Source organism: Poecile atricapillus, chromosome 22, assembly GCF_030490865.1.
Source record: "Poecile atricapillus isolate bPoeAtr1 chromosome 22, bPoeAtr1.hap1, whole genome shotgun sequence".
Taxonomy (NCBI): domain Eukaryota; kingdom Metazoa; phylum Chordata; class Aves; order Passeriformes; family Paridae; genus Poecile; species Poecile atricapillus.
Window position 1 is genome coordinate 905063 of NC_081270.1, and position 22242 is coordinate 927304.

Sequence of the window (22242 nt, forward strand, 5' to 3'; positions counted from 1 at the left end):
GAAGCACTGAGCAGAGGCTGGGGATGCTGTTACAGTAGCCAAAGCCCAGCACCAGCTACTAAGCCATCCCTCTTCTTCAGCTCATTTGTTCTAACTCTCCCCATTTTACCAGCACCATCAGCACGAGGTCAGTATGTCAGAAAGAAGAGCTGGGGGTAGGTTCCTAAAAACACAGCTCACACATTTTCAGGCTCGTGTCTCAGGTCAGTTCTTTTCAAAGAAAGCGTGTGAGCCGTTGGGCTGCCTCCTGCTTTGAACTGGAGCTGGGAATTCTGCCTGCCATCTCCAGGGACAATCCTGGGATATCTTCTACCTGGAAGTGATGGCAGCAGCTGCCCAGATTCCTTTTCATGCCAGTTGAGTGTACAGTAGTTTTTTAAAAAACAGCATGCACCCGTGGCATGGCCATTGGCCATGGAGCCATGGTTGAGTTCTTCTTGTCTCCTCAGGACCAGGTGGAACCAGAGAGAAAGGGAGTGCTGGCACAAATCAGCGCAGGCTCCTGTAGACGTAGGCTGAGGTGAAGACAGCGTTGAGAGTCAGGCTCACGGCCAGCAAGCCCCGGAGAGCAGAGGTACCAAAGCGACCTTGGCAGAAGAGGAGAACACAGAGAAAAGAAGGGAATAGTAGAAAGAGATATTAAAGAACTGGTAAGTAAATGTCAACATATGTTCTGCTGTTTCTCTCTGTCCAGTGTTTCAGCAGAAGCAGAAATTGCTGAAGTGCTTTTGCTGTCAGGAGTGACTCCACTCCTCTCTTTTGGCTCTATTCTCATCTCATCTCATCTCATCTCATCTCATCTCATCTCATCTCATCTCATCTCATCTCATCTCATCATCTCATCTCATCACATCTCATGCTCTTGCCACCTGTATCCCCACCCCTCTTCTTCTGTCTCTGTTTAGCACTTTGTCAGTGTTCTTCAGACAGTCCAACGAACAGGAACTGGTTTGTTAAGATCTTAGAATAGCAGGCAGAAGGTCCATTTTACAACTACTTACTTGGGCTTACACTCACCTTTCCAACCTGACAAATCTTCCCCTTTGGTAGTTGTGTCCACCACGCAGGTAGATGAGTGTGATGAGTGATCCTCCTTCTTGATGGAATTATCACTGCAAATACTCGCCCCTTCCACAGCAGATCTCATATCTGCAAGGAGAAAAAGACAGGAAACTTCACCAGCCAGGCCTCTCCTGCAGGTTTCCCATCTATTGTGGCCTGGATGTTGCAGGGCTGTGTTTGCAACACGAACTCCCTGTGGGGAATGGCCAGCACTGGCAGCGTACCAGGCGCTCCCCGCTCCGCGAGGTTCCTCCTGGGCAAGCGGGGCAGCTCGGGGGTGAAGGTGTTGCTGTCGGAGTGGGTTTGCTCCTCGGAGCCGCTCGGGGTGAGCAGGGCCTCGCTCTGTGCCGGGAACAGCAGCAGCTTCTGTCCCTGGAGGTTGAGGCGGGCAGGGCTGATGAGCGGCCGGCGCAGGCGCAGCGACCCCGAGCTGGAGGCCACCGAGCCCGAGGCCACCGAGCCGGCCACCGACGGCGCCGGGGACGGGATGCGGGAGGGGACAGCGCTGCCGGACAGCAGGGACAAGGGATCTGCAATGGAAACACCCCACAGACACAAGCACAGGGTTAGTTAGCATCCCACTACAACACGCACAGCTCTCTTTAACAGTACTGCAAGGAAAAGGAGTGGGAGTTGTAAATGGCCACAATGTATCTTGTATTAAAATGATTTATTTATTTGAGTCCCCACACTGCAAAACACAGAGAAATTCCACGAGTACTTTAGTACAGTCGGGAATGACTCAGGAATCAGGTTTCTCTTTGCTCAGTTGTGTCCATCCAGGAGAGCTGCACAATCCATTTTGCAGGTGAATGAACTGTGCTGGCACATCCTTCAGAGCTGCTGAGGAAGTGCACCGGGATGCAGGAGGTTTGCACTGGCCCAGGGTGCTGCAGCAACATGAAGGGCCCAGGGACCTGTCTGGGCCAGAAGGACAAACAGACAGGGAGGCAGACAGGAGCAGCCAAACTGCCAGTGCTGCACTCTGCTGGGAAAGCTGCACAAGAGCTGCCCTGGAAACAGCTCCAGTCTCCTGTCCAAGCAGGACAACTCAGCTCTCATCAGCAAAGGGCTCCTTATTTTGTGTCACTGATGTCACCATGACCTCTCCCAGGGAGAATATCCAACACACACAGCACCTGATTTTAATGCCATCCCACTCTTAGCTGGGACTCTCCCTGCAGCATTTCTAGCAGCAAAATGGACATTTTCACTGGAATCTGAGCAGAGACAAAAGAATCCAGCCAGACCATGTGTTTCACTCAGTGCAAATCCTGCAGACTGTTGCTCTGGAAGGCCTAGAGCAGTCAGTACCTGATGCAGGGGACTCCTTGGACTGGGATGACAGTGAGGCCGGTCGGCTTCCACTGAACAAGTAGCCAGAATCTAAAAGCAAAAATGAAACAATCTGAACCCAGCTGGCTCAGCTGCTGCCAATCCCCAAATCCAAATGCTGCATACTCCTCTGTGCCACAGGAGCAGCCATCCCTGAACAGGACCATAACGTGTGGATCCAGTGCCATTCCCTCTGGAACAGCTCCTGCACCCACCTGGATCCCTCCCAGCCCTTCTCCTGCAGCCTTCCCTCTGGAACAGCTCCTGCACCCACCTGGATCCCTCCCAGCCCATCTCCTCCTGCAGCCTTCCCTCTGGAGCACTCCCCTGGATCCCTCCCAGCCCATCTCCTCCTGCAGCCTTCCCTCTGGAGCACTCCCCTGGATCCCTCCCATCCCATCTCCTGCACTCCTCCTCCCTCTGGAGCACTCCCCTGGATCCCTCCCATCCCATCTCCTGCACTCCTCCTCCCTCTGGAGCACTCACCTGGATCCCTCCCAGCCCATCTCCTGCACTCCTCCTCCCTCTGGAACACCCACCTGGATCCCTCCCAGCCCATCTCCTGCACTCCTCCTCCCTCTGGAGCACTCCCCTGGATCCCTCCCAGCCCATCTCCTCCTGCACTCCTCCTCCCTCTGGAGCACTCCCCTGGATCCCTCCCAGCCCATCTCCTGCACTCCTCCTCCCTCTGGAGCACTCACCTGCCCGGGCCAGCGAGGGGATGGTGCCCAGCGAGAGCGCCCTGTTGAGACGGCCGGGAAGGGAGGATGAGGAAGTTCTGCGTGGGGACCTGAAGAGCTGCTGGTTTGTCAGGTGGAGGATGCTGGGTGGTGTTGGGACAAACAGAGACGTAGCAGGTGAAGGGAAGGCCGTGCCAGGGCTGCTGGGAAAGACAGTAATGGAGTCCCCAGAGAGGTACCTGCAAAAGACACACACGACAGACACTTAGCAAGGAGAAATCCCAGCAGCTGCCTCTCTCGTGGTGCTTGCAGGAACGCTTGGTACCAGGTTTGGATGAACTTTTCAGTGCAGGAATGTTGAGGAGTTTATGAGAATGCTCCTGCACTTTGGGAAAAGAAACTGCTCAACCTTGCTTGAATTATTGTGCACCTGTCCCACAGTACAGGGTGGAAAAGAGGGTGGAACAGTTTAGGAATTCCAGTGAAAATACCTTGGAGGAGAAAATTACCCAGAGAATGCTTTATGAAGTCCATACAGGAATTTTGTATTATTTTTAACAATGGAATGAAAATACATGGAAGAAAGTATAGAATATGAACCAGAATCTCTGAATGTTCTTCTGTAAGATTTTTCAGTTAGAAGCAGGTAATAGAACTGTCAGATAAATCATGATGAAGAACAGAGTATGAAGTGCATATGTTTTTAAATGGATATATCTGACTCTGCAGATACAATTTGGAAGATACAATATTTGAAGGCTTAATCTCACTTCTGATGGAAACAGAGAGAGATGAGAGCAGCAACATGGTTACATGGCTTTTCCTCTGTCAGAGGAAAGCCAGGGGTAAATCAGAGGGTGAAGAAAATCTCAGCCTTGCACTGAGGGGATTTATGCACGTGTCACTCTGTCCTGGAGATTAAAGAGGTGGTGCAGCAATATAATGAATGCCATGCTAACTCTAGAGTTAAGTTTACAATTTAAAGTATTTTATAAACCACTTATCTGCTACTAGGAGGCAGCCATCACCAATCCTGACCAGCTTAATGAGGCTGAACACGTGAGTCCAGCAGGGTCCTGGAGCAGGACAGGCCTCTGACAGCAGCCAGGGATGTGTCCTGCAGCAGCCCAACCTCTCCAGGCTGCAGAGGAGCTGTGAAGGGGGTCCTGCTTTGCACCCATGGGGAGTCCTTTAGACCACCCCCACACACAGATGGATGTGCCCAGCTCAGCTTTGTAAGAGGAAATGAATGGGAAAGGGGATTAGAAGTGCAGCTCAGGACTGATATGAATCATAGGAGAAGGAGTTGATACCTACCCCTCACTGTGCCATAGCTGTGGAGGGCCAAATCAGAGCTTCACCCGTGAGCAACATGGCTCTTTTGTCCTAACTTTGCACCTTCTGTGTCTTTGGGCTGAAGGATCCAACTTTACACAGCTCCTTGCTGCAGCAGAAAACACCTTAACTGGTTTATTGGCTTTTGGAAGTCTTTAATTTAATGGGCTGGAAGATATTAGAGTCATTTATCAGTCCTGGGACTGTAACTGTTTCGGATCAGGCTTCCAATGGCTCTACAGCCCCAATGCTCAACCTCACCAAGTTAGTGCAGCCAGATCCTCAGGGCAGTGAAGAATCATTTGTCTTGAACCATCCAGAAAAGGAATTTTCCTGATTAGCAAAGAGGAGCTGAAGAATTTTAAGTATAGCTTATTAATGCCTTAGGACTGAATTCTGACCAAAGTATGTCTTAAACATTGATCTGTTCTGAACAAATTCCTGCTAAGTGTGCAAAATCTTGCTCCTGTTCTCTGCACTCTTTGGTGTTTCCCACTGCCATGTCAAGAGAGCTTGATGCTGCTAAAAGCTCCCATGGGAATGTGCTTCATGCCTGAAAATGGGCAGCTGAACTAAAACTTCTTCCAGAAGCAAAATCAAAAAGGTGAGGAGATCAAGATGATCATAAGGCAGGAAGCAACTGCATCACAGCCCTGGGATGGAGCAGTGCAGCTCTGTGTTTGCTCCAAGCCATTTGTCACGTGGCAATAGTGGCTCTGGCTACAGTAAAAAAAGTAACACAAAAAAAAGAAGGGAAAAAAAAAAAAAAAGGCTCTGGAGTCAGTTTGTGGAAATAGTCAAGGCCCGGAAGCCGTTTATTTCAGCACTTGATATTGTGAACATCAAAAACTGGGTATCTTAATTAGTGTTTACAATGATCACAATGTTACTAGACAGTTGGGCACAACTCTGCTACACAGATACTTTAAAAATAAATAAATAGAAGGTTAAAGAAGGGATATTACATGGAATGTGACTGTACACGGTCCTGAAGAAACACCTCCTGCCAGGAGAGCCTCCCCTCCTCTGTCCCAACAGCTCCCTGTCATCCACAGACACCACCATCCACCATTGCCTTTTTAATTCACATTTACCAGAGATGCTGCATCATCCCTGGGACAGAGAGAGGCACGGGAGGGCACGGGGCAGGCCAGGCTGCAGATGGACCCCTGTGTCTATCAGGTAATTCAGCCCATGAAGGAAGAAGGTGAGATGCAGTCCCAGGCAGGCAGCCTGGGGGATGTGCCCAGGTTTGTCTGCCCTGGGCAGCTGGGGAGCCACATGTCAGCCAGGGGGTGAAATGTTTCCTCCTCTGGACTTACTGTCCCCTCTGAAGTGAGCTACCCTGTGCAGCAGGGCCCCCCTGTCCTGGGCAGGGGGTGCACAACAGGCCCTGTCACCCCAGAACTGCTGGGGAGCAGCACCCTGTGTGCCCTGCCCCTGCTGTGCTGCACCTCCTCACCCAGGGCCACAGCCTGTGCCTCCCGTCACATCCACAGGAGCAGGAGCAAAGAGCAGTATGGGAATAAAAACAGGCACAGGGACAAGGGACAGTAATGCTAAAATGGGCACAGCTCACAGACACATCTGTGTTTTGAGATGTGCCTTAGAAAGCTTCAGCTGCCAAGGATAAGAATTCTTGTCTCTTGCCTGTTGCCCTGCCTTGGATGAAAAAGGAGAGTTGAATTTGAGCTGCCACGTCCTGCACTGAGACCTTTTAGAGTACAGATGCTTGGCATCTTTTTGCCTTTCCCCCTAGCTGGTGGCACAAAGTGAGGAGGTGTGTGTGTATGCACATCCTATGCCTACACAAATCCAGACTTGCTGGCATGCCAAAAATGTTCAGGGAACCTCTTCCTGCCTGTGCACTCAAGAGCTTTGGTCCCAAATGAGGCTGCACAGGGGATGACTTCAGGACTGAGTACTGTCCCTTTCCCTGGAGAGCACCTGCCAGGGCTCAGAAAGCCAAGGGTACTTGCAGGTGACAGCACACCTGGAGGGAACTGGCAGTTGTATGTGACAGCACACAATTTCAATAGCATCTCTGAAAACCAAAGCAAAGCCATTTACAGCTCCCTTCAACTTTCATGAGTGCAGTCAGTCTGGAGCAATTATCTGGCTATTAATTATATTAATTTTTATAAAAGCATAAATACTTTGTTCACATTACATCAATACATATTTCCTATAGTATCTAAGCATGATTATTAACATCACATAATTCCAGCACACTTGAAAAATATTCATAAAGCCAAAATAATAAGCCACTACACCATTTTTATATTCCCACATGTTCTCACCCCTTGACACACCCAAGCTCACTAGGGCATGCAAAGCATGGATGTAGGAAAGGAGGAGTTAAGAGGAAGGAAAGAAGTGGATATAAATACAGTGTATTCAGAATGGTAGAGGGCACAAAGGAGTCACTTTGCATGCACTGATGTCACTGAGGGCCTCAGGAGGAAGAGAAGCAGCAGCAGCAGAGATGCTGACTTGGCTGCTACCTCTGGGTTCTCCCTCACCCCCCTGTAGAGTCTGCAGAGCTGCTCAGAAATGTTAGCCCAGGTGTCCTCTTATGCCCTGCCACACTCAGTGCTGGCACAGGAAGGACAGAAGCCTGGCAGACACACGGACGCTGCTGTTCCACGCCGCAGCCGCCAGGCAAAGCAACACAGTGTTGTCCCAAATCTTGTCCAGGGAAAGGCACTTCATGAACCCCCACTGGCCCCTTTATAAATCTGGCTGTGCTGGGCAGGGTACAAGATTTTAAGCTGGAAGATCAGCCACGACACTGAGGGCCAGGGTCAGGCACTTGGGGATGGAGCAGATTTGATTTCAAGTGACACAAACCCACTAACAATCCCTCAGCACCTCAGCTCTCTTCTGCTCTTACCATCCTCTGGTCCAGACACATGGTTAGTATGAAAAAGCAGCACCTCAAATTAGGGGCTTTTGGGCTAAAACCCTCTAATATTGTTAAGATGTTTGCATGCTCTATGGCTGAGAGAATCCTCAGGCAACAAAACTGCACCTGGAGACCAAAGGTTACCATGTGCTCCTCTGTGGCCTGAAGTAAGAGCCCAGCTAAGGGAAAACAAGAAGCTCAAAGCACTGACCCAGTGGTTCTGGATGATTTTGTGTCAGCTGTGGTTGGTAGCTACCAAGCCTTTGTTAGCTCTTACCCCACGCAGCAGAAGGAAATGTGTCACAGAAAATAGCACCTCAGCTGCACAGGACAGGACCACTGTGCAGCAAAACACACATTTTCTCCTGCTGGACTCACTGTGGGACCAGCAAACATGCAGTTAGACAGTGCACCTCAGATATCTATGTCTAGAGGACACAGATGATATATCTAAGTGCTGAGTGAAAAATGCAAAGCACCTTCCACACAGAAGCTATGGCATGGCAGTGTCTAGAACAGCCTATTTGGCTTTGAAATCAGGTGTGGCAAGAACAGTCTCAGCAAAGGCAGTAGTGGTTTGACTATTTTTTTTTCCACAGTCAACAGCAGAATACTGCTAACTTATAACTTATCTGCAGGGCTCATTGTCTGAGACACAAGTGGTACAGATTGAATGCTACAGTTTATAAATCAGAACACCTCTGGACAAAACCCACCCTTCTCCTCCTTTCTTCCCTCATCCCAAAAGATCCATCATCCTCCAGCCTCAGCAAAAGCATGAGTGACAAGGAGAAAGAAAGGAGGCTGTCAGCATCAGAGTCTCTAAACCACCAAAAATCCAATTGCTGCAAGTTTGGTTTTGAGGCTCTGAGGTTTTTGTTGTTTTTAGAAGCAGCAGCAGCATGCTGAGGCACTGAGAAGTGGGGAAAATAAGCTGACACCTGAGCAAAAACAAAAGCTTCTTTGGCATTAAATGAACCCCACTTCAACATGTACTTTGTTATTCTGTTTCACCTCTGAAATTTTCCCAAATACAAGCATGAAAGTTCTTCAGTTGTAAGTTGTGAACAAAGCACCAGAGATCAGTTGTAGAGCTTGGCCATAAAACAAAGTAGCTTTCTGATGTTCTGACATATAAATTAGTGCAACTAGTAAATATACTTCATTTGTATTAATCTGCATAAAGCGAGGACAAACAGATGTCACTTGCAGTTAACTATCTCCCACATTAAAGGACTTTACTCAGTATTGATTTGCACTTGCTGTGCAAACAGTGCTAAAATATTCCTTAACAGGATTATTCAGGCTTCACAGTGTAAATCCTCTCCTTCCCATGGCTCTACCAACTGCCTGTTCCCAACATTTAGTGTGCATCCTCCCCAGCCCATCCCAGCACTGCACAGGGGAAAAAGATAATAAGAGAAAGGAACAGGCATGGTAAACCAATGTAACATTCAAGAGCAAAACACCACAAAAAGTGCCTGACCCCAAGGAGCCTGAGGATGAGTCAAGTTTAAATAGAAAGCAAAAACCAAAGTGCTCCTAAAAAGGGAGGAAAACAGCCACTTAGAGGAGACAGGAGATGATGTGAAAAGGGACACAGTGAAACTTAACGCAGCCTTGACGTTCAGCTCCTGAAAATAAAACACCTGAAGAGGCTGCTAGCCATCTTTAGAAGCTGCCACTGAGAGTTTCCTTACCACTGGGCAAGAAAATTTGGACAGATTCATTTCATTCTTATTAATAAAAGGATATTGCTGCCAGAAATCAGGCATGACATTACCATGACCATTCCCACTGAGTCTGTCAGCTTCTCATACCCCTCCTTTGAGCCTTCTCAATATATCCTTCAGATATGAGATTCCTCTCATCCCTTGGGCACATTTCACAGGAGAACAGCAAGAGGAACTTTCAATCCAAATTGTACAGGCAAGTGCAGAAGACAACCACAGGTAAGTCTTTTCTTACATGTACTTTATGAGGAAAATTTGGAAGTCCTGAAGCAGGAGGAAAGGTAGGAATTAAAACAAAAAGTCCAGATGCCTTATTTCACCTAGTGGCCATAACAGCTCAAGGTTTCCCATGTCTGTGAGCTGGAAGACAAATGCTTTGGGTCAGGACTGATAAATAATGGGAATGTGGAAGATGGAACCAGACTTGGCAGGTGCTGGATCCCTTTTGTGGGTAAGTAAACAACCCTCAGCATCACTCACAAGCACCAGAATGGAGCCAGGTTCTGTTAGCTTGTAGTATCTGTTAGATATGTGATAGATATTACAGAAAGGCACCAGTAAAGGACTCCAAAGGAGAGCCCAGGTGGGCAGCAGGTCTGTGTGGCCATTCCCTTGCTAAGTTACAGCACACAGCAGGAGCTGCACCTTCCCATGACTCAGCCTGGCTTATTGTTAACGAATTTCAGAGCTTTTGGCAGTGCTACCTTTATGCTTTCACAATGAACACCAGTTTGAGGAACAGCAAGCATGAACAGCTAGGAAATAGCTTTTGTTTCCTTTAGAAAAGCTCCTCTAATTTCAGCAGCATCTGCAGCACCCGGTAGTGTCTGCATTCTTCAGCAGGAGTTGCAGATACTTCACAGTGAGAGCTCCATTCTGACTATTTTATAGTTTATACACTGGAAGATGACTGGATCCAATTAACTTGTATCAGACTATTAGGGTGGTGAGTTCTACTGTGCTATTCTGAACAGAAGAAAATAACAGATCTTCTGTAAAAGTGCTATTTCCTCTTGAAAGACCAAAATCCATATCAGAAACTCAGTGGAGTGCCTTTCAAACAGCTGTGCAGGATAATCAGACTGCTTATCCTAAGAGGCCCCAACAAGTTAATCCTGAAACACCCAAAGAGCTGGAAGTTCCTTCCTCCCCACAGAACAATACCCAGGCACTCCAGCACTCAGCAGAGGAGTCCCAGGCACTCAACTCCGAGTCACAATTTCCAGACCCTTTTTTCAGCAGTATTAGCACAATGCCAGACTACGAAAGGAACCCCTGCAAGTAACCCCAAAAAAATCCATCTCTGTTGCCATGCAGTGGCACAGCAGAGCTCCCAGCCCTTCCTACAGCACACCCTTCCAGTCTGTGTCCTCAGCAATAAACACTGACTGAGTGGCACAATGAAAGATGACCAGGCATCACAGCATGAGGCTGTCAGACCCATACTTCTCTTTCTAAGGCTACAGGAGTGGAGGAACATAGGCATTTTTATACAATTGTGCTTATACACAGATGTTGCTCGGGGAGCAGGTGGGCATAAACAACCCAAAGAAAACTGGCATTGAAAGCAACCACTGTTAGATCTGAAAATTTAACCTCAAACAGCTGAATTGTTTCAGGTATTAAGACACCCTGAGCTACATGACTTTTTAAAGCACCTTTTTGAATAAATTACTGAAGTTTCAATCAAAAGGACTTAAGGACACTTCTCCATTTAAAACAGGAGCCAGGAGAAGGGCAGAGCGAGACAGGATGCAGGTAAGTGATGCTACACAGTGAAAGGCAAGAAGAGCCAGGTTATGGCCTCTGTGTGGTCCCCTCCTCGCGTGCCTGGGCACCACAGCACGTGTTAACAAGGACTCCAAATCCAGAGGCAAGTTCCCATCAGTTCCAAGTTAAAATGACCAGCACCATTAGGAAAGTGAAGGTGGCCCGGGCCCCGATGTGGATCAGGGCAGAGGGTTCCTCTGTGAGTGGCTAAGGATGGAGTGGCAGTGAGAAGAACCAGGAGGACAGGAGGAGCCAGAATCTCTTTGGCTGGAGGAGCAGAATGGGGAGGAGGTTGCATTTATGGAGCAGTTTGTGAGGCAGCTGCTGGAAGAACTGACTTTGGGGGAGCTGGATATTTGTACTGCTGACGTAGGATGCAGGAGGAAGGGAGAATGGAGGCAGCTCGAGTAGCTTCCATGGCTAGCAGTGGAAACGCTCCAAGCAGCCAGCACAGTGGTAAGCAAGGATGGGAAAAAAATTATATATACATATATATATACACAGACACACATATATATACGTGTATATATAAATATGTATGCATTAAAAAAAAGGAAGAAGAGATCTTCACTGCTTATCTAACTTTAAAAAAGAGAAACAGAGGAAGGGAAAATAACAAGAGGAGAGAGAAGCACCAGTCGCAAGGAGTTCACAAGGCTTTTTTGCTCCTTCCCCCAGCGTCACTGCTCTGGCTCTGACCTTCGGGGCCGGAATCTCCGCTGGCCCGTTGCCTTGCGCGTGGCCACGGCTGCGGTGAAGCCCACCAGGCAGCACAGGGACGTGGTGCTGAACTTGGCCGTGTCCAGCCAGCTGGGCCTGTCCGTCTTCAGGTAGCGCTCGGCCAGATGCAGGCTCATCACCAGCAGCCACAGCACCGAGGCAAACGCATCGATCCGCCGGAGCCTGCCACGGGACAAGGAACCAAACAAGAGTTCAAACACCACTCACCACCTCGGCCTGGGGAGAGACAGGGAAGGTGGGGAGGGTGCCCAGACTGGGCAGGTTCTGTTCTGCCTCTGACTACAGCACATCATGTGCAGCCCTGCCCGCTGCCGGGCAGGCGTCTGAGCAGATCATTTCCATTTTCTACCAGGACTGCACAGGCAACTTTTCATTCACAGTAATTCGAGCTTAAATTGAATGAAACAAGGCATGCAGCACTGCATGTGCCGTTCTGGAGAACATTTACCCCAGGATCACCGAGACAACACGGGACTAGCCAGCTGCCCCTAGAGCAGTCTGGAGCGAGAGAGAAGCTGAGCTCACCCACCTGATGCGCCCAGCCAGGAACATGGCCAGCAGGCAGGTGAAGAGCCCCAGCACGGCCACTGCCATCTGGTGATTCTTGCCGTAGGCCCACGCCGCGCTCAGGTTCTCCAGCAGGTGCTCTGGGAGCAGGTGGAGCAGCTCCTGCCAGCCCTGCCCCGAGCTGGAGCTGGCACTGCCCCTGCCCCTCGCACTGCCCTCGCTGGTCCTGTTCCGCAGGGAGCCAGAGGGGACAGGAGCAGGGACAGCTGTGCTGAGGGAGAAGGGGTCGCCTGACCCGTACAAGGCCATCAGAACCAGGAAGGCGCAGCTGAGGAAGGCCAGGAACCGCAGAAGTATCACCTGAGCTGGTGTGGTGATGGAAGTGGAAGAGGAGGATGAACACAGATTCTGCAGAGGAAGGGAGAAACACCTTGTCAGAAGTTCAATGAACTGCAGCAAGGTTTTGAAATGGTGCTGTATGAAACACCTCCAGACTGGACTGTTCTGCTGTCTGTACTGGGCTGATACCACATGGGATTATTGCACACTAGTGAGGAGCAATGGCAGAGACACGAGCAGAGGCCAAGGACAGGCAGGGCAGTGAAACAAGGAGAAAGTCATAATTCCATTCCCATTGTTCTTTTTTTTTCCTTTTTTCCCCTCCTACTCTGTAATTTCCTGCTCTACACTCATAAATAGGCTTCCCTATCTCCCTTTCTCTGCCTGTCCCATTATTTTCCTTCCAAGGTATTATTACATTAGACTTACCTTCTGGCAACTGTGCTGAATGACACCAGCGAGAGGAAAACCTCAAACTAACAGAAGCATCTGTGGCAACTCTCCTGCGCTCTTCTAAACTGCTGCCACGCACCCAAGCTCCCAGGGCTGCTGCCTCCCTTTCCCAGGTGCAGTGGCACAGATCTCCTCCCTGTCTGTCCCCAGTACCTGGCTGTAGCTCTTGTCCGTCTCCCGGCGCCTGAAGTGGTGGCTGAGCAGCAGCGCCCGCAGCTGCCGGTTCTGGTGTTTGATGTAATACTCCACAGCAGCCTGGCACGGGCGGCACAGCTTGTAGGTCTGCTCCAGGTGGTGCTTGTACACCTCAATCTCCTCATCGTACTTGCCCTGGTGAGAGAAGAGCAGGGGAAAAGCAGGTGAGAAGTGCAGGTGCAGCTGTCATCTTTGCTCCTGACAGGAGGGCGAAGCACGGCTGCAGCCTCACAGGGACAGCTCCCTGCAAACAGGCCTGGACAGCGACCACACTGCAGGCCAGGCATGCAGCCAGCCTCACAGGGCTGACACAGCCTCCATGTCCCAGAAGAGAAGGCAAAAAAGAGCCTTGGAGAAGAATGATGTGGCCCAACATCAGGATGCTGAATTTCTGTGCCCAATTTTGCTGTCTTTGTTGAGATCTTATGATTTCCAGATAGGTGAAACAAGTAACTAGAATTGTTCTTTCTCTCCTCAAATGAGGGGATACAAAATACCTGTTCCTCCTTCACTCCAGGCTCATCCCTCCCTGGGACAGCCAGCCCTGCTGTGCAAGGCCCCTGCTGTCACTGACACCCTTATCCAAGCATGCTGGATAACACAATCCCAGCTTTCTCAGCTGGCTCAGGCGCTGCAGTTCACTGAATGCCTAAAAAGGGGCCAAAGGCTGGCAGTGCTTGAGCAACTGGATAGGTCTGGCAAAAGGCAGGGACTAGAAATAAAGCTGAGAAAAGGGCACCAGCCAAAGATATTCTCATTAAGAGTAATCAAACTTCAATCTGTTCTCTGAGAGTCATTCTGGTTAAACTCATTATAATCACACAAAGCAGACTGGATTAGGCAAGCCAGAGGACAGACACATCACACTACAGCACAGACTAACCCCAAGGCTTGACCATGGCTGAAGGCAAAGGAGTGCAGCACTAAATTCTCTGCACAAAACTTTAAGGAGCCATAAAACTGTGAAGGAGAAACCCCACTATCCCATCCTCCATGCATATTAAGTTATGGGAAGGCCAAGAAGTTGCTCAGCAGGAAATCCTGTTGCTGTAACTGCAAAATCCCTTTGCCCTCCTAGGCACAGATGCCTAACCAGGGAAATCGTGTGGCTGCACAGGATTCCTCTCCCACTTCACCTGTAAATGCAGAGCAGCACAGCCAGGGCCTCAGGAAAACAAAATCTATTAAGGCTTCATGTTAACTAGTGGGCTGTTGTGCCTCTCAGGTCCCATAAACTCAGCCACAGAAGTACTGGAGTTATAAGATGATCTCAGAAATGTCTTGGGTTCAAGCTTTATTTTCCAGTACTCATCTAGAAGAGGGGAGCATTCCAGCTTTGAAGTAGACTTAGGTAAATTTGCAACATTATTCACTGAACTTCTCTGCACTGGAATGCCACACAGTGCTTCTGAAGACTGTGGGAGAATCACTGCACAGCACACTGAAAAAATGCTCTCTCTGCTGCCTGCTAGGCTGCAGCATGGAATAACAGAGCAGGAATAGCAGATGCATGGATGGGAATGCCTTGGACAAACAAACATTCTCCAGTTATGGCAGTCCCTAACGAACACTCACCTCCTCCCTTGGTGAGAATGAAGCCAGCTGTTTGATTTTCATGGTTTGATGGTTGTTGCATTTCTTGCAGAGCAGAATTTGGCTGCTCACCCACTGCTGTGGTTTGGCAGGGTCACAGAAAGTTGGAGTGCCCGACACAACGTGGTTAAGGTGTTCCATGTACTGGGCAGGGATGGGCTTGTTGTAGTCTCCATTCTGACAAAAAGCAGGGGGAGAAGCAAACATTCAGTCATGAAATCAAAGCTAGGTTGACAGCAAGATTCCCTAAACTCTGTCAGCAGCTCTACATTTCAATAGCATTCACCTCTCTAACAAAATAAATAAGTAAAAAAAGAGACAAAATGCTTCAAATCTTCCCCCATCTCCACTGTCCTGCACACCCATTGCAAGCAGCTGGTGATGCTGGACATCAGCTTAAGGTAGGTTTTGCTATTTAACAGAATACAAAACCAGAGAATTGTTCCATACAGTAAAAAAAACAGTATTTTTAAAGAGATATGTCAAAGCCACTTTTTCCCTTTAAAGCAAGAGAGGGAAATTTGTCTGCATCTCTCTAGTCAGCACACCCCAGTGCAGTGGATTCTTTCTCCAAGCAGAGGTGCTGAGCTCAGCACAGAGCTGCCAGCTGTCCAACATCTGGCCATGCCCCTCGGTGCTCCTGCAGTGCCCTGACCGAGGCTCAGGCCCCAGGACCCCCTGTACCCCCTGGAACCCCTGTACCCCCTGGAACCCCTGTACCTCCTGTACCCCCTGGAACCCCTGTACCCCCCCTGTACCCCCTGGAACCCCTGTACCCCCTGGAACCCCAGGTACCTCCTGGAACCCCAGGTACCCCCTGGAGCCCCTGTACCCCCTGGAGCCCCTGGAACCCCTGTACCCCCTGTACCTCCTGGAACCCCTGTACCTCCTGGAACCCCTGGAACCCCAGGTACCTCCTGGAACCCCTGTACCTCCTGTACCCCCTGTACCTCCAGGAGCCCCTGTACCCCCTGTACCTCCAGGAGCCCCTGTACCCGCTGTATCCCCTGTACCTCCTGTACCCCCAGATACCTCCTGGAACCCCTGTACCCCCTGTACCTCCTGGAACCCCTGTATCCCCTGTACCTCCAGGAGCCCCTGTACCCCCTGTACCTCCTGGAAGCCCTGTACCCCCTGTACCTCCTGGAGCCCCTGTACCCCCTGTACCTCCTGGAAGCCCTGTACCCCCTGTACCTCCTGGAGCCCCTGTACCTCCTGGAACCCCTGTACCCCCTGTACCTCCTGTATCCCCTGTACCTCCTGGAAGCCCTGTACCCCCTGTACCTCCTGTATCCCCTGTACCCCCTGTACCTCCTGGAGCCCCTGTACCTCCTGGAGCCCCTGTACCCCCTGTACCTCCTGGAACCCCTGTATCCCCTGTACCTCCTGGAAGCCGTTGTACTGCTCGCAGTTGGGGCAGTCCCAGCAGTTACGGTTCCCGTAGGGCACCACCGTGTCCTGATTGCAGAACCAGCAGTTCACTGTCACATGTGTGGGCTTCTTCCTGCAGGGAGAGGAGAGGAGAGCTCTCAGGCAGGAGCACTGAGCTCAGCTGCTGGAGAGCAAAGCAATGGCTTTCACACAGTGAAGTGCAGGAAAACAGGCAACATTCCCATTCCGTGTGCTTAATGACGTGACTTGGAGTCGTCATTTTAGCAATGAAAAGACGGAATGTTAAAGCAGAAATAATTCTGCCTGACAATCATACCTCTGTTCTAGTATCATGGACATACCAGAACTTTAGTAACAACCTTGTGATTTACCCACTCTGCTGTCTTTCAGGGGTGTATTTGGGGTGCGAGTCCTCTCCATAATCAGCAGTGCTATTCTAAGAGAAGGTGTAGTAGAATTGATGCTTAATACACAGGATTTCAGGAAAAGGAAGTCAGGATCCACAAGAGCTGCCTGTGATGATGCTCAGAAACCCAGGAAATGGGCTCATGGTTACAGTTCTGTGTGCCCCGGTTGGTAGGAAAATTTTTCAAGGACAAGGGCACATCACATTATCCTGAGGTTCCAACACTGTAAACAGCTGTTTATTCACAACTTCAGGTACTAAAGGAACTGAGGAATCACCATTTCACCTTCTGCTTTCATGCACTAGAACTGAAGGGATAAAGACTAATGACCTTGATCCATGAGCCCCTTGTTTTCTGAAGCAATCCTGTTAAAGCAGCAGCCAGTACAGACAAACAGCTGCGACGTGGCCCTGCCACAACAGGTTGTGACAGATGTTTGAGCAAAGAACTTCAGCAGCCCAACCCCTGAGCCTGCCTGCTAGGGAAGCTCTGCATTTGTCTCAAAACTCAGTGCAATCCCCAGGAGGAGCCTCCTGGCAGGTCAAGGCACCACAGCCCAGCTGTCTGGGTTTATCAGAACCAGTCCCAGTCACACTTCCAAGGGAGGGCAGCTGCTCAGGACTCGCTATGGCAGCAATGCAGACAGATGGACACAGCTGCCACCAGCCCAGCTCCACCAGGGAACTCATCTGTGAGGCTCCACTGCAGCAGCAGAGAGGAGCAGCCAGCAGGAGCCAAGGTGCTCCCAGCTGAGAGCAACTTCCCCCAGCTCCAGGAAATGTTCTCTGCTGCTGAAACACCTCAAAGCTGCAGAAATATTGTCTGGCACCCTGCAACCAAACAGCCAGACATCTCTCAGCCATCACCTCTGTAGCTGGATCTCCACAATAAACATTTTTCCCATTTCCATAGACTGTGCCTTGAAACTCAATTCATAAAATATCAAACCCTCAAGCAATGTCTGAGCCTCCTGTTTAGGCACTAACAATGAGGATGTATTTGAAATGAAGCACTGAAAAAGTCAGAATGTACAGAGGATTCCCTGCCAGATGCTGAAAGAAAATGGCTGGAGCTACTAGGATGACAGATTCTCATCTCAAAATAGATGCAAACACCCACACCCCTCTTAAAATGAATATTCCCTGCTCAACTTTCTTCACTGCCAAGGGGGCTCAACTGATCTGAGTTAAAAATATCACTGCTAAAACTATCAGGCAAAAAAACCCAAACCAAACCAACCCAGAGTTTAAAGCAGACAAATCTAGGTTGATAGTCTGAGTTCTCCATGAGCTGTCCAAAAGCCAAGCACGTGTCAGAACAGCCAGATGAAGGATGGACAGCAACACCTGCTGTATTAGTCTACACTAATAATCTCACTATCACAGGTGCAAAAGCCGTGCAAATATAACAAGCAGGCTTCAACCACTAATAATACTAATACTACCAGTAATAATAATAATAATAAAACAAATAATATTTCCTTCTGTGAACCTATAATCTGTTGCCACAGAAATAGGTCCAAAAAACCCCAAATTTCCAATGTAGTGGATACAAAAAGATGAACAAGGGGAGAAAAAAGTTGTTTAGGCAAGAACATGTAGGTAGCGTGCTAATTTTCTAGTAATTGGGCAGGACTGAAAAAACAGAAAACAAGTTCTGCATTTGGAAAGACTCTCAAATACAGATGTAACTACTTTGGAGCTATATTTACCTTGACTGAATTCAGGCAGCAGCTGAGGGCAGTGAGCTAAAGCACACACTGTTTCTAAAGTCAGATCCTGGTATGAGACTGACATCACAAAATTGAGCCTTTACCATGTGCTCAATCCCTTGCAAATCAAAAGGCAAATCATCCCTAAGGAGTTTATAATCTACCACTGTAGTAATCAGAACCAGCTTCACTGGACAGAAAATCTCCCTGCAAACCAAAACCTGAGCAACAAGAAGTGATTGAGTTACTTGCAGCACAGAGAGGTTCCATGCACAGCTGACTTGCTGTGCTAACTCCCTCTGTAACCTGCACACCCAATCAAGCTCAGAAAATATTCCCAGGCTCAAACAAATTGTTTTGCAGGTAGAAAAGATTTGCTTAAGACAAAATTGAGGGGAAAATACCTGCAGTAAACTCAGTTATGACATCAACACCTAAATGTCTGACATTGCTCAGATAATATGACAAAATGTTCCTTTGTGAGAAGCTGCTGGATTCCTTAATTTTGCTCACAAAAATCAGGCTGCAGCTCTGCAGGTCCCATTGACAAACACTGGTTAGAAACTACTTTGTGTCTGTCATGTCACACAAGGAGAAACTTAGGCTCCTTCCAACTCCCAGCACTCTTCACTACTCCTCATTTATACACACACTGAAGGTCATGCTGAAGTCCATGCTTCTGATGGATTGCCAGAACAACAGTCTACCTTGATAAGTGCTGGCAATTTTAAACTGGATTTGTAAATATTTTTATTTACATCTATTCCCCACCCTCTTTACTACTAAGTCAGAAGAGGAAGATATTTACTTTTCTGTAGTCTTGAAAGAAACCACTGGTGGATGTGCAGCTCTTCTCTGGGTTACCAAGGATTAGAAGAAAAACCCAATTCTCCATTAAAGGTATTTAAAGCAGCAGTCTTCATTCTGGGACAACTGGATTACAAAGCCATTATTCAAATGGCTATGCCAGCAAATCTGAACAAAAAGTACATGGGGAAGAGGAGCTGTTTTGCACAGATCACTTTTGATCAAACCACATCTGGTGGCAGCTGGACAGACCAAGTGCTGGCACGGCACTGTTGGCACACCTGGGTTAGGAGCTCAGCTCCCTGGCAGGGAAACTCGTGGGTGGCACAGAACAGCTGCCAAACTCCAGGTGCCCATCACCTGACAGTAAAGGGCTCTGTCAGGGAAGACCCAAGGTTAAAGCCCATTTTCCAGTGCAAGAAAAACACATCACAGCTGCCCAGCTTCCAGCAGGTGAACTATAATAGAGATGCATTTGCTCAGAACTAGCAGAACAAGACTTAGCCACAAGACCAAATTTCTAGTACAGTGATGTAAGTTAGAATGCAGCCTGTCCCCTCCTGAGAGCCAAACTTGGTGTCCTCTCAGCCAGGAAAAAGGTGCCCAGCGGACTTAGGCAGGGACACACATGCATTGATAACCATGCCAGGTTCTGTTCACATCTGGACACCAAATCTTTCACCTTCTTGATACACAAAAAGCAAAGGCAGCATCATATCTATGTCTGACACCACATCTGTGTCCCTTATTAAGCTGTCCTCCTTGACAACTATGGCAGATCCATTCAACTAGGGCAGAATAAGAAATTTGGAACTATCAGAATACTACTGAGAAACACAAGCATGTAGCCTCAAAGAATTATCAAGACCACCTGAAAGAATTTACTGGCAGTCTTCAAGGAACTGGGAAGAAATGCTTTCCATTCCAGAGACCTTTTGATGAACTTGAGCAAAACAAATCCAATCTCCTCCCTCAAAAGGCACGCTAGCCTCAGCTGGGTCAAAGAAATCTTGCCTGCTTCACTGGGATTGCTTTAGGCCACTTGGATTTCTTGGCTACCCTAAATATGTCATAGAAATGCCAAGTCCTGTATATGGGCTAATGTCCCACTGATCACTGATATGGTTAAATAAAGAGAAAATGCTTTAGAGCTAACCTGAGGCATCATATTGAGGATGTAGGAATATGCTTCTCTTACAAAGCATAAACTTGAAGTCAACCTTAACACAGGGAGCCCTTGGGACTAGCTTGTCTCTAATAGCAGCACTTAATAGATGAGCAGACTGCAAAGTCAAATGCTGCTACAAAGACTGAAATGCCTTATATTCCACACATCCCTACATTCCTTTCATGATCTGCTAGACTAGAATCTGTCAAATTCAGCTTTTCTCCCTTTATGAGATCTGAATCATGACATCTGTCCTGATGCCTTTCAAGCCTTGTTTTCAATTGCTCTGAATTTGTTCTAAGGTCAGGAACGTTCTGCACAATTAAGAAACAAGTGAGCAAAGAATTTTGGTCCCTAATCAATAATTTTGTCTTGTAGAGAATCTCCCCAAGTTGCAGCTCTGTGCTAACAGCGTTATTTTAGAGAGCCGCTCCCCAGCAATCCATCCCTCACCCCACATCAACCAGCCCAAGGAGCAGGATCTTCTCTTTCCCTGCCTCGAAGCCGCCAGGAAACCAGCGGGGCAGCCCGCGCTGGCCCGGGGAGCCCTCACGGCTCGCAGGCTGCCCAGGCCGGCACACAAAAGCCATTCCCGGGCCACGGAAGAACGAGTCCCGCCATTCTCCCACCCGATCCTGGCGCCGAGCGGGAGCGGCCGAGCCCCCTCAGCCGCCTGGGGCCGGGCCCGGGCCCTGCCGGGGCTCTCCCGGAGCTGCTCCCACAGCCGCGGGCCGGCCGGGCCCGGGCCCCGCGTGGAGCCTTCCCGCGGCCGCGGGCCGCATCCCGCCACGGCCCTGCCTCCCTCCCTTCCTCCTTCCCTTCCTCCCTCCTTCCCTTCCTCCCTCCTTCCTTCCCTCCCTGGCTGCCTCCCCGTCCCCGCGGCCCGGCCGTACCTCCGCGCGATGCGGTAGAGCAGCAGCCCCGCGGCCGCGGCGCAGGCGGTGACGCCCAGCCCGGCTCCGTCCATGCCGGAGCGGCCGCGCTGCCCCGGCGCTGGCGGTGCCGCTTTGTAGGGGCGCGGCCGCCCCCGGCCCGCCCCTCGGCCCGCGGGGGCGGTGCGTGACTCACGGCGGGGCCGGAGTCGTGCGGCGGGGCCGCCGTGAGTCAGCGCCGCAAAGGCCGAGATCGTGGCGGCGGGGGTGGCCCGGGCCCGGCGCGGCCCCGGCGGGCGGGGGCGGCCCGGGGAGGTCGTGCCTGGCCCGCCGTGCCTGGCCCGGGGAGGTCGTGCCTGGCCCGCCGTGCCTGGCCCGGGGAGGTCGTGCCTGGCCCGGCGCCCGGAGCTCACAGCGGGGACGCCGCTGCTCCTGGGATCGGACGCGGCGCTTTCTGTGTGACAACAGGGACGGGCCCCGGTGAAGGGCGGCCGCCGCAGGCCGGCACTGCACAGAACATCCTGAGCTGGAAGGGACAACCCAGCCCCTGGCCCTGCACAGACACCCCAAAATCCCGGCCCGGGCATCCCTGGCAGCGCTGCCCAGACGCTCCTGGAGCTGCGGCAGCCTCGGGGCCGTGGCCGGTCCCTGGGGAGCCGGGGCAGTGCCAGCAGAGCCTGACACGGCTCCCCTGACACAAATGCTTGTCCTTCCCTGGGGCCTGGCGCTGCCAGAGCCGGCAGAGCTCCGTGTCCGCCCCTCGGCCCCCTCAGCCCCAGCTCGGAACGGGAAAAGGCTCCAAAGGCCGCAGCAGGTCCAGCCCCAGCAGCACCAACACGCTGGAAACCAGCGGGCTCTACAGAGAACCGGCACTGGGCAGGAGCTGTCCCCAACAAAGGAAAGTATTTATTTATTCTGTGATCCCTCAGCACACGCAGCTGGCATCTGCTGGTCTCACAGAACTGGAAACAACTGCTGGTTTGACCATCGTGCTGTGCTTTTATGTGAAAGGAAGAGGTTGAGATCTCTGCAAAATACGAGACTGACCCAGCCTCAAATTGTGTAGCTGTTTTTGTGGTTAAAACAAAAGAAAAACTTCTCAGCACAATAAAGTTGCTTAAAATTCAGGAGTTCCAAGTTATGTCAGCATCATGTTTTTTAAAAGGCATAAATGGAAAAGCTCTTCATAGATAAATATTTGTGCTGGGAGTTACCAGTACCTTTAAGCTTAACTATG

General features: G+C 50.0%; 1 protein-coding gene across 1 annotated transcript; it reads right to left on the reverse strand.

Annotated features, from left to right (window-relative positions):
* Positions 1-450: 450 nt before the first annotated feature.
* On the reverse strand, positions 451-22091 carry TMEM201 (transmembrane protein 201). Its single transcript, XM_058854870.1, has 11 exons — positions 21027-22091; positions 16032-16152; positions 14631-14825; positions 13014-13190; positions 12091-12476; positions 11520-11723; positions 3099-3316; positions 2377-2448; positions 1287-1592; positions 1018-1149; positions 451-587 (listed from the first exon to the last, which is right to left on the reverse strand). The coding sequence occupies exons 1-11, from the start codon at positions 21590-21592 to the stop codon at positions 490-492; spliced, it is 2475 nt and encodes an 824-aa protein (XP_058710853.1). The 5' UTR covers positions 21593-22091; the 3' UTR covers positions 451-489.
* Between the last annotated feature and the right edge of the window lie 151 nt (positions 22092-22242).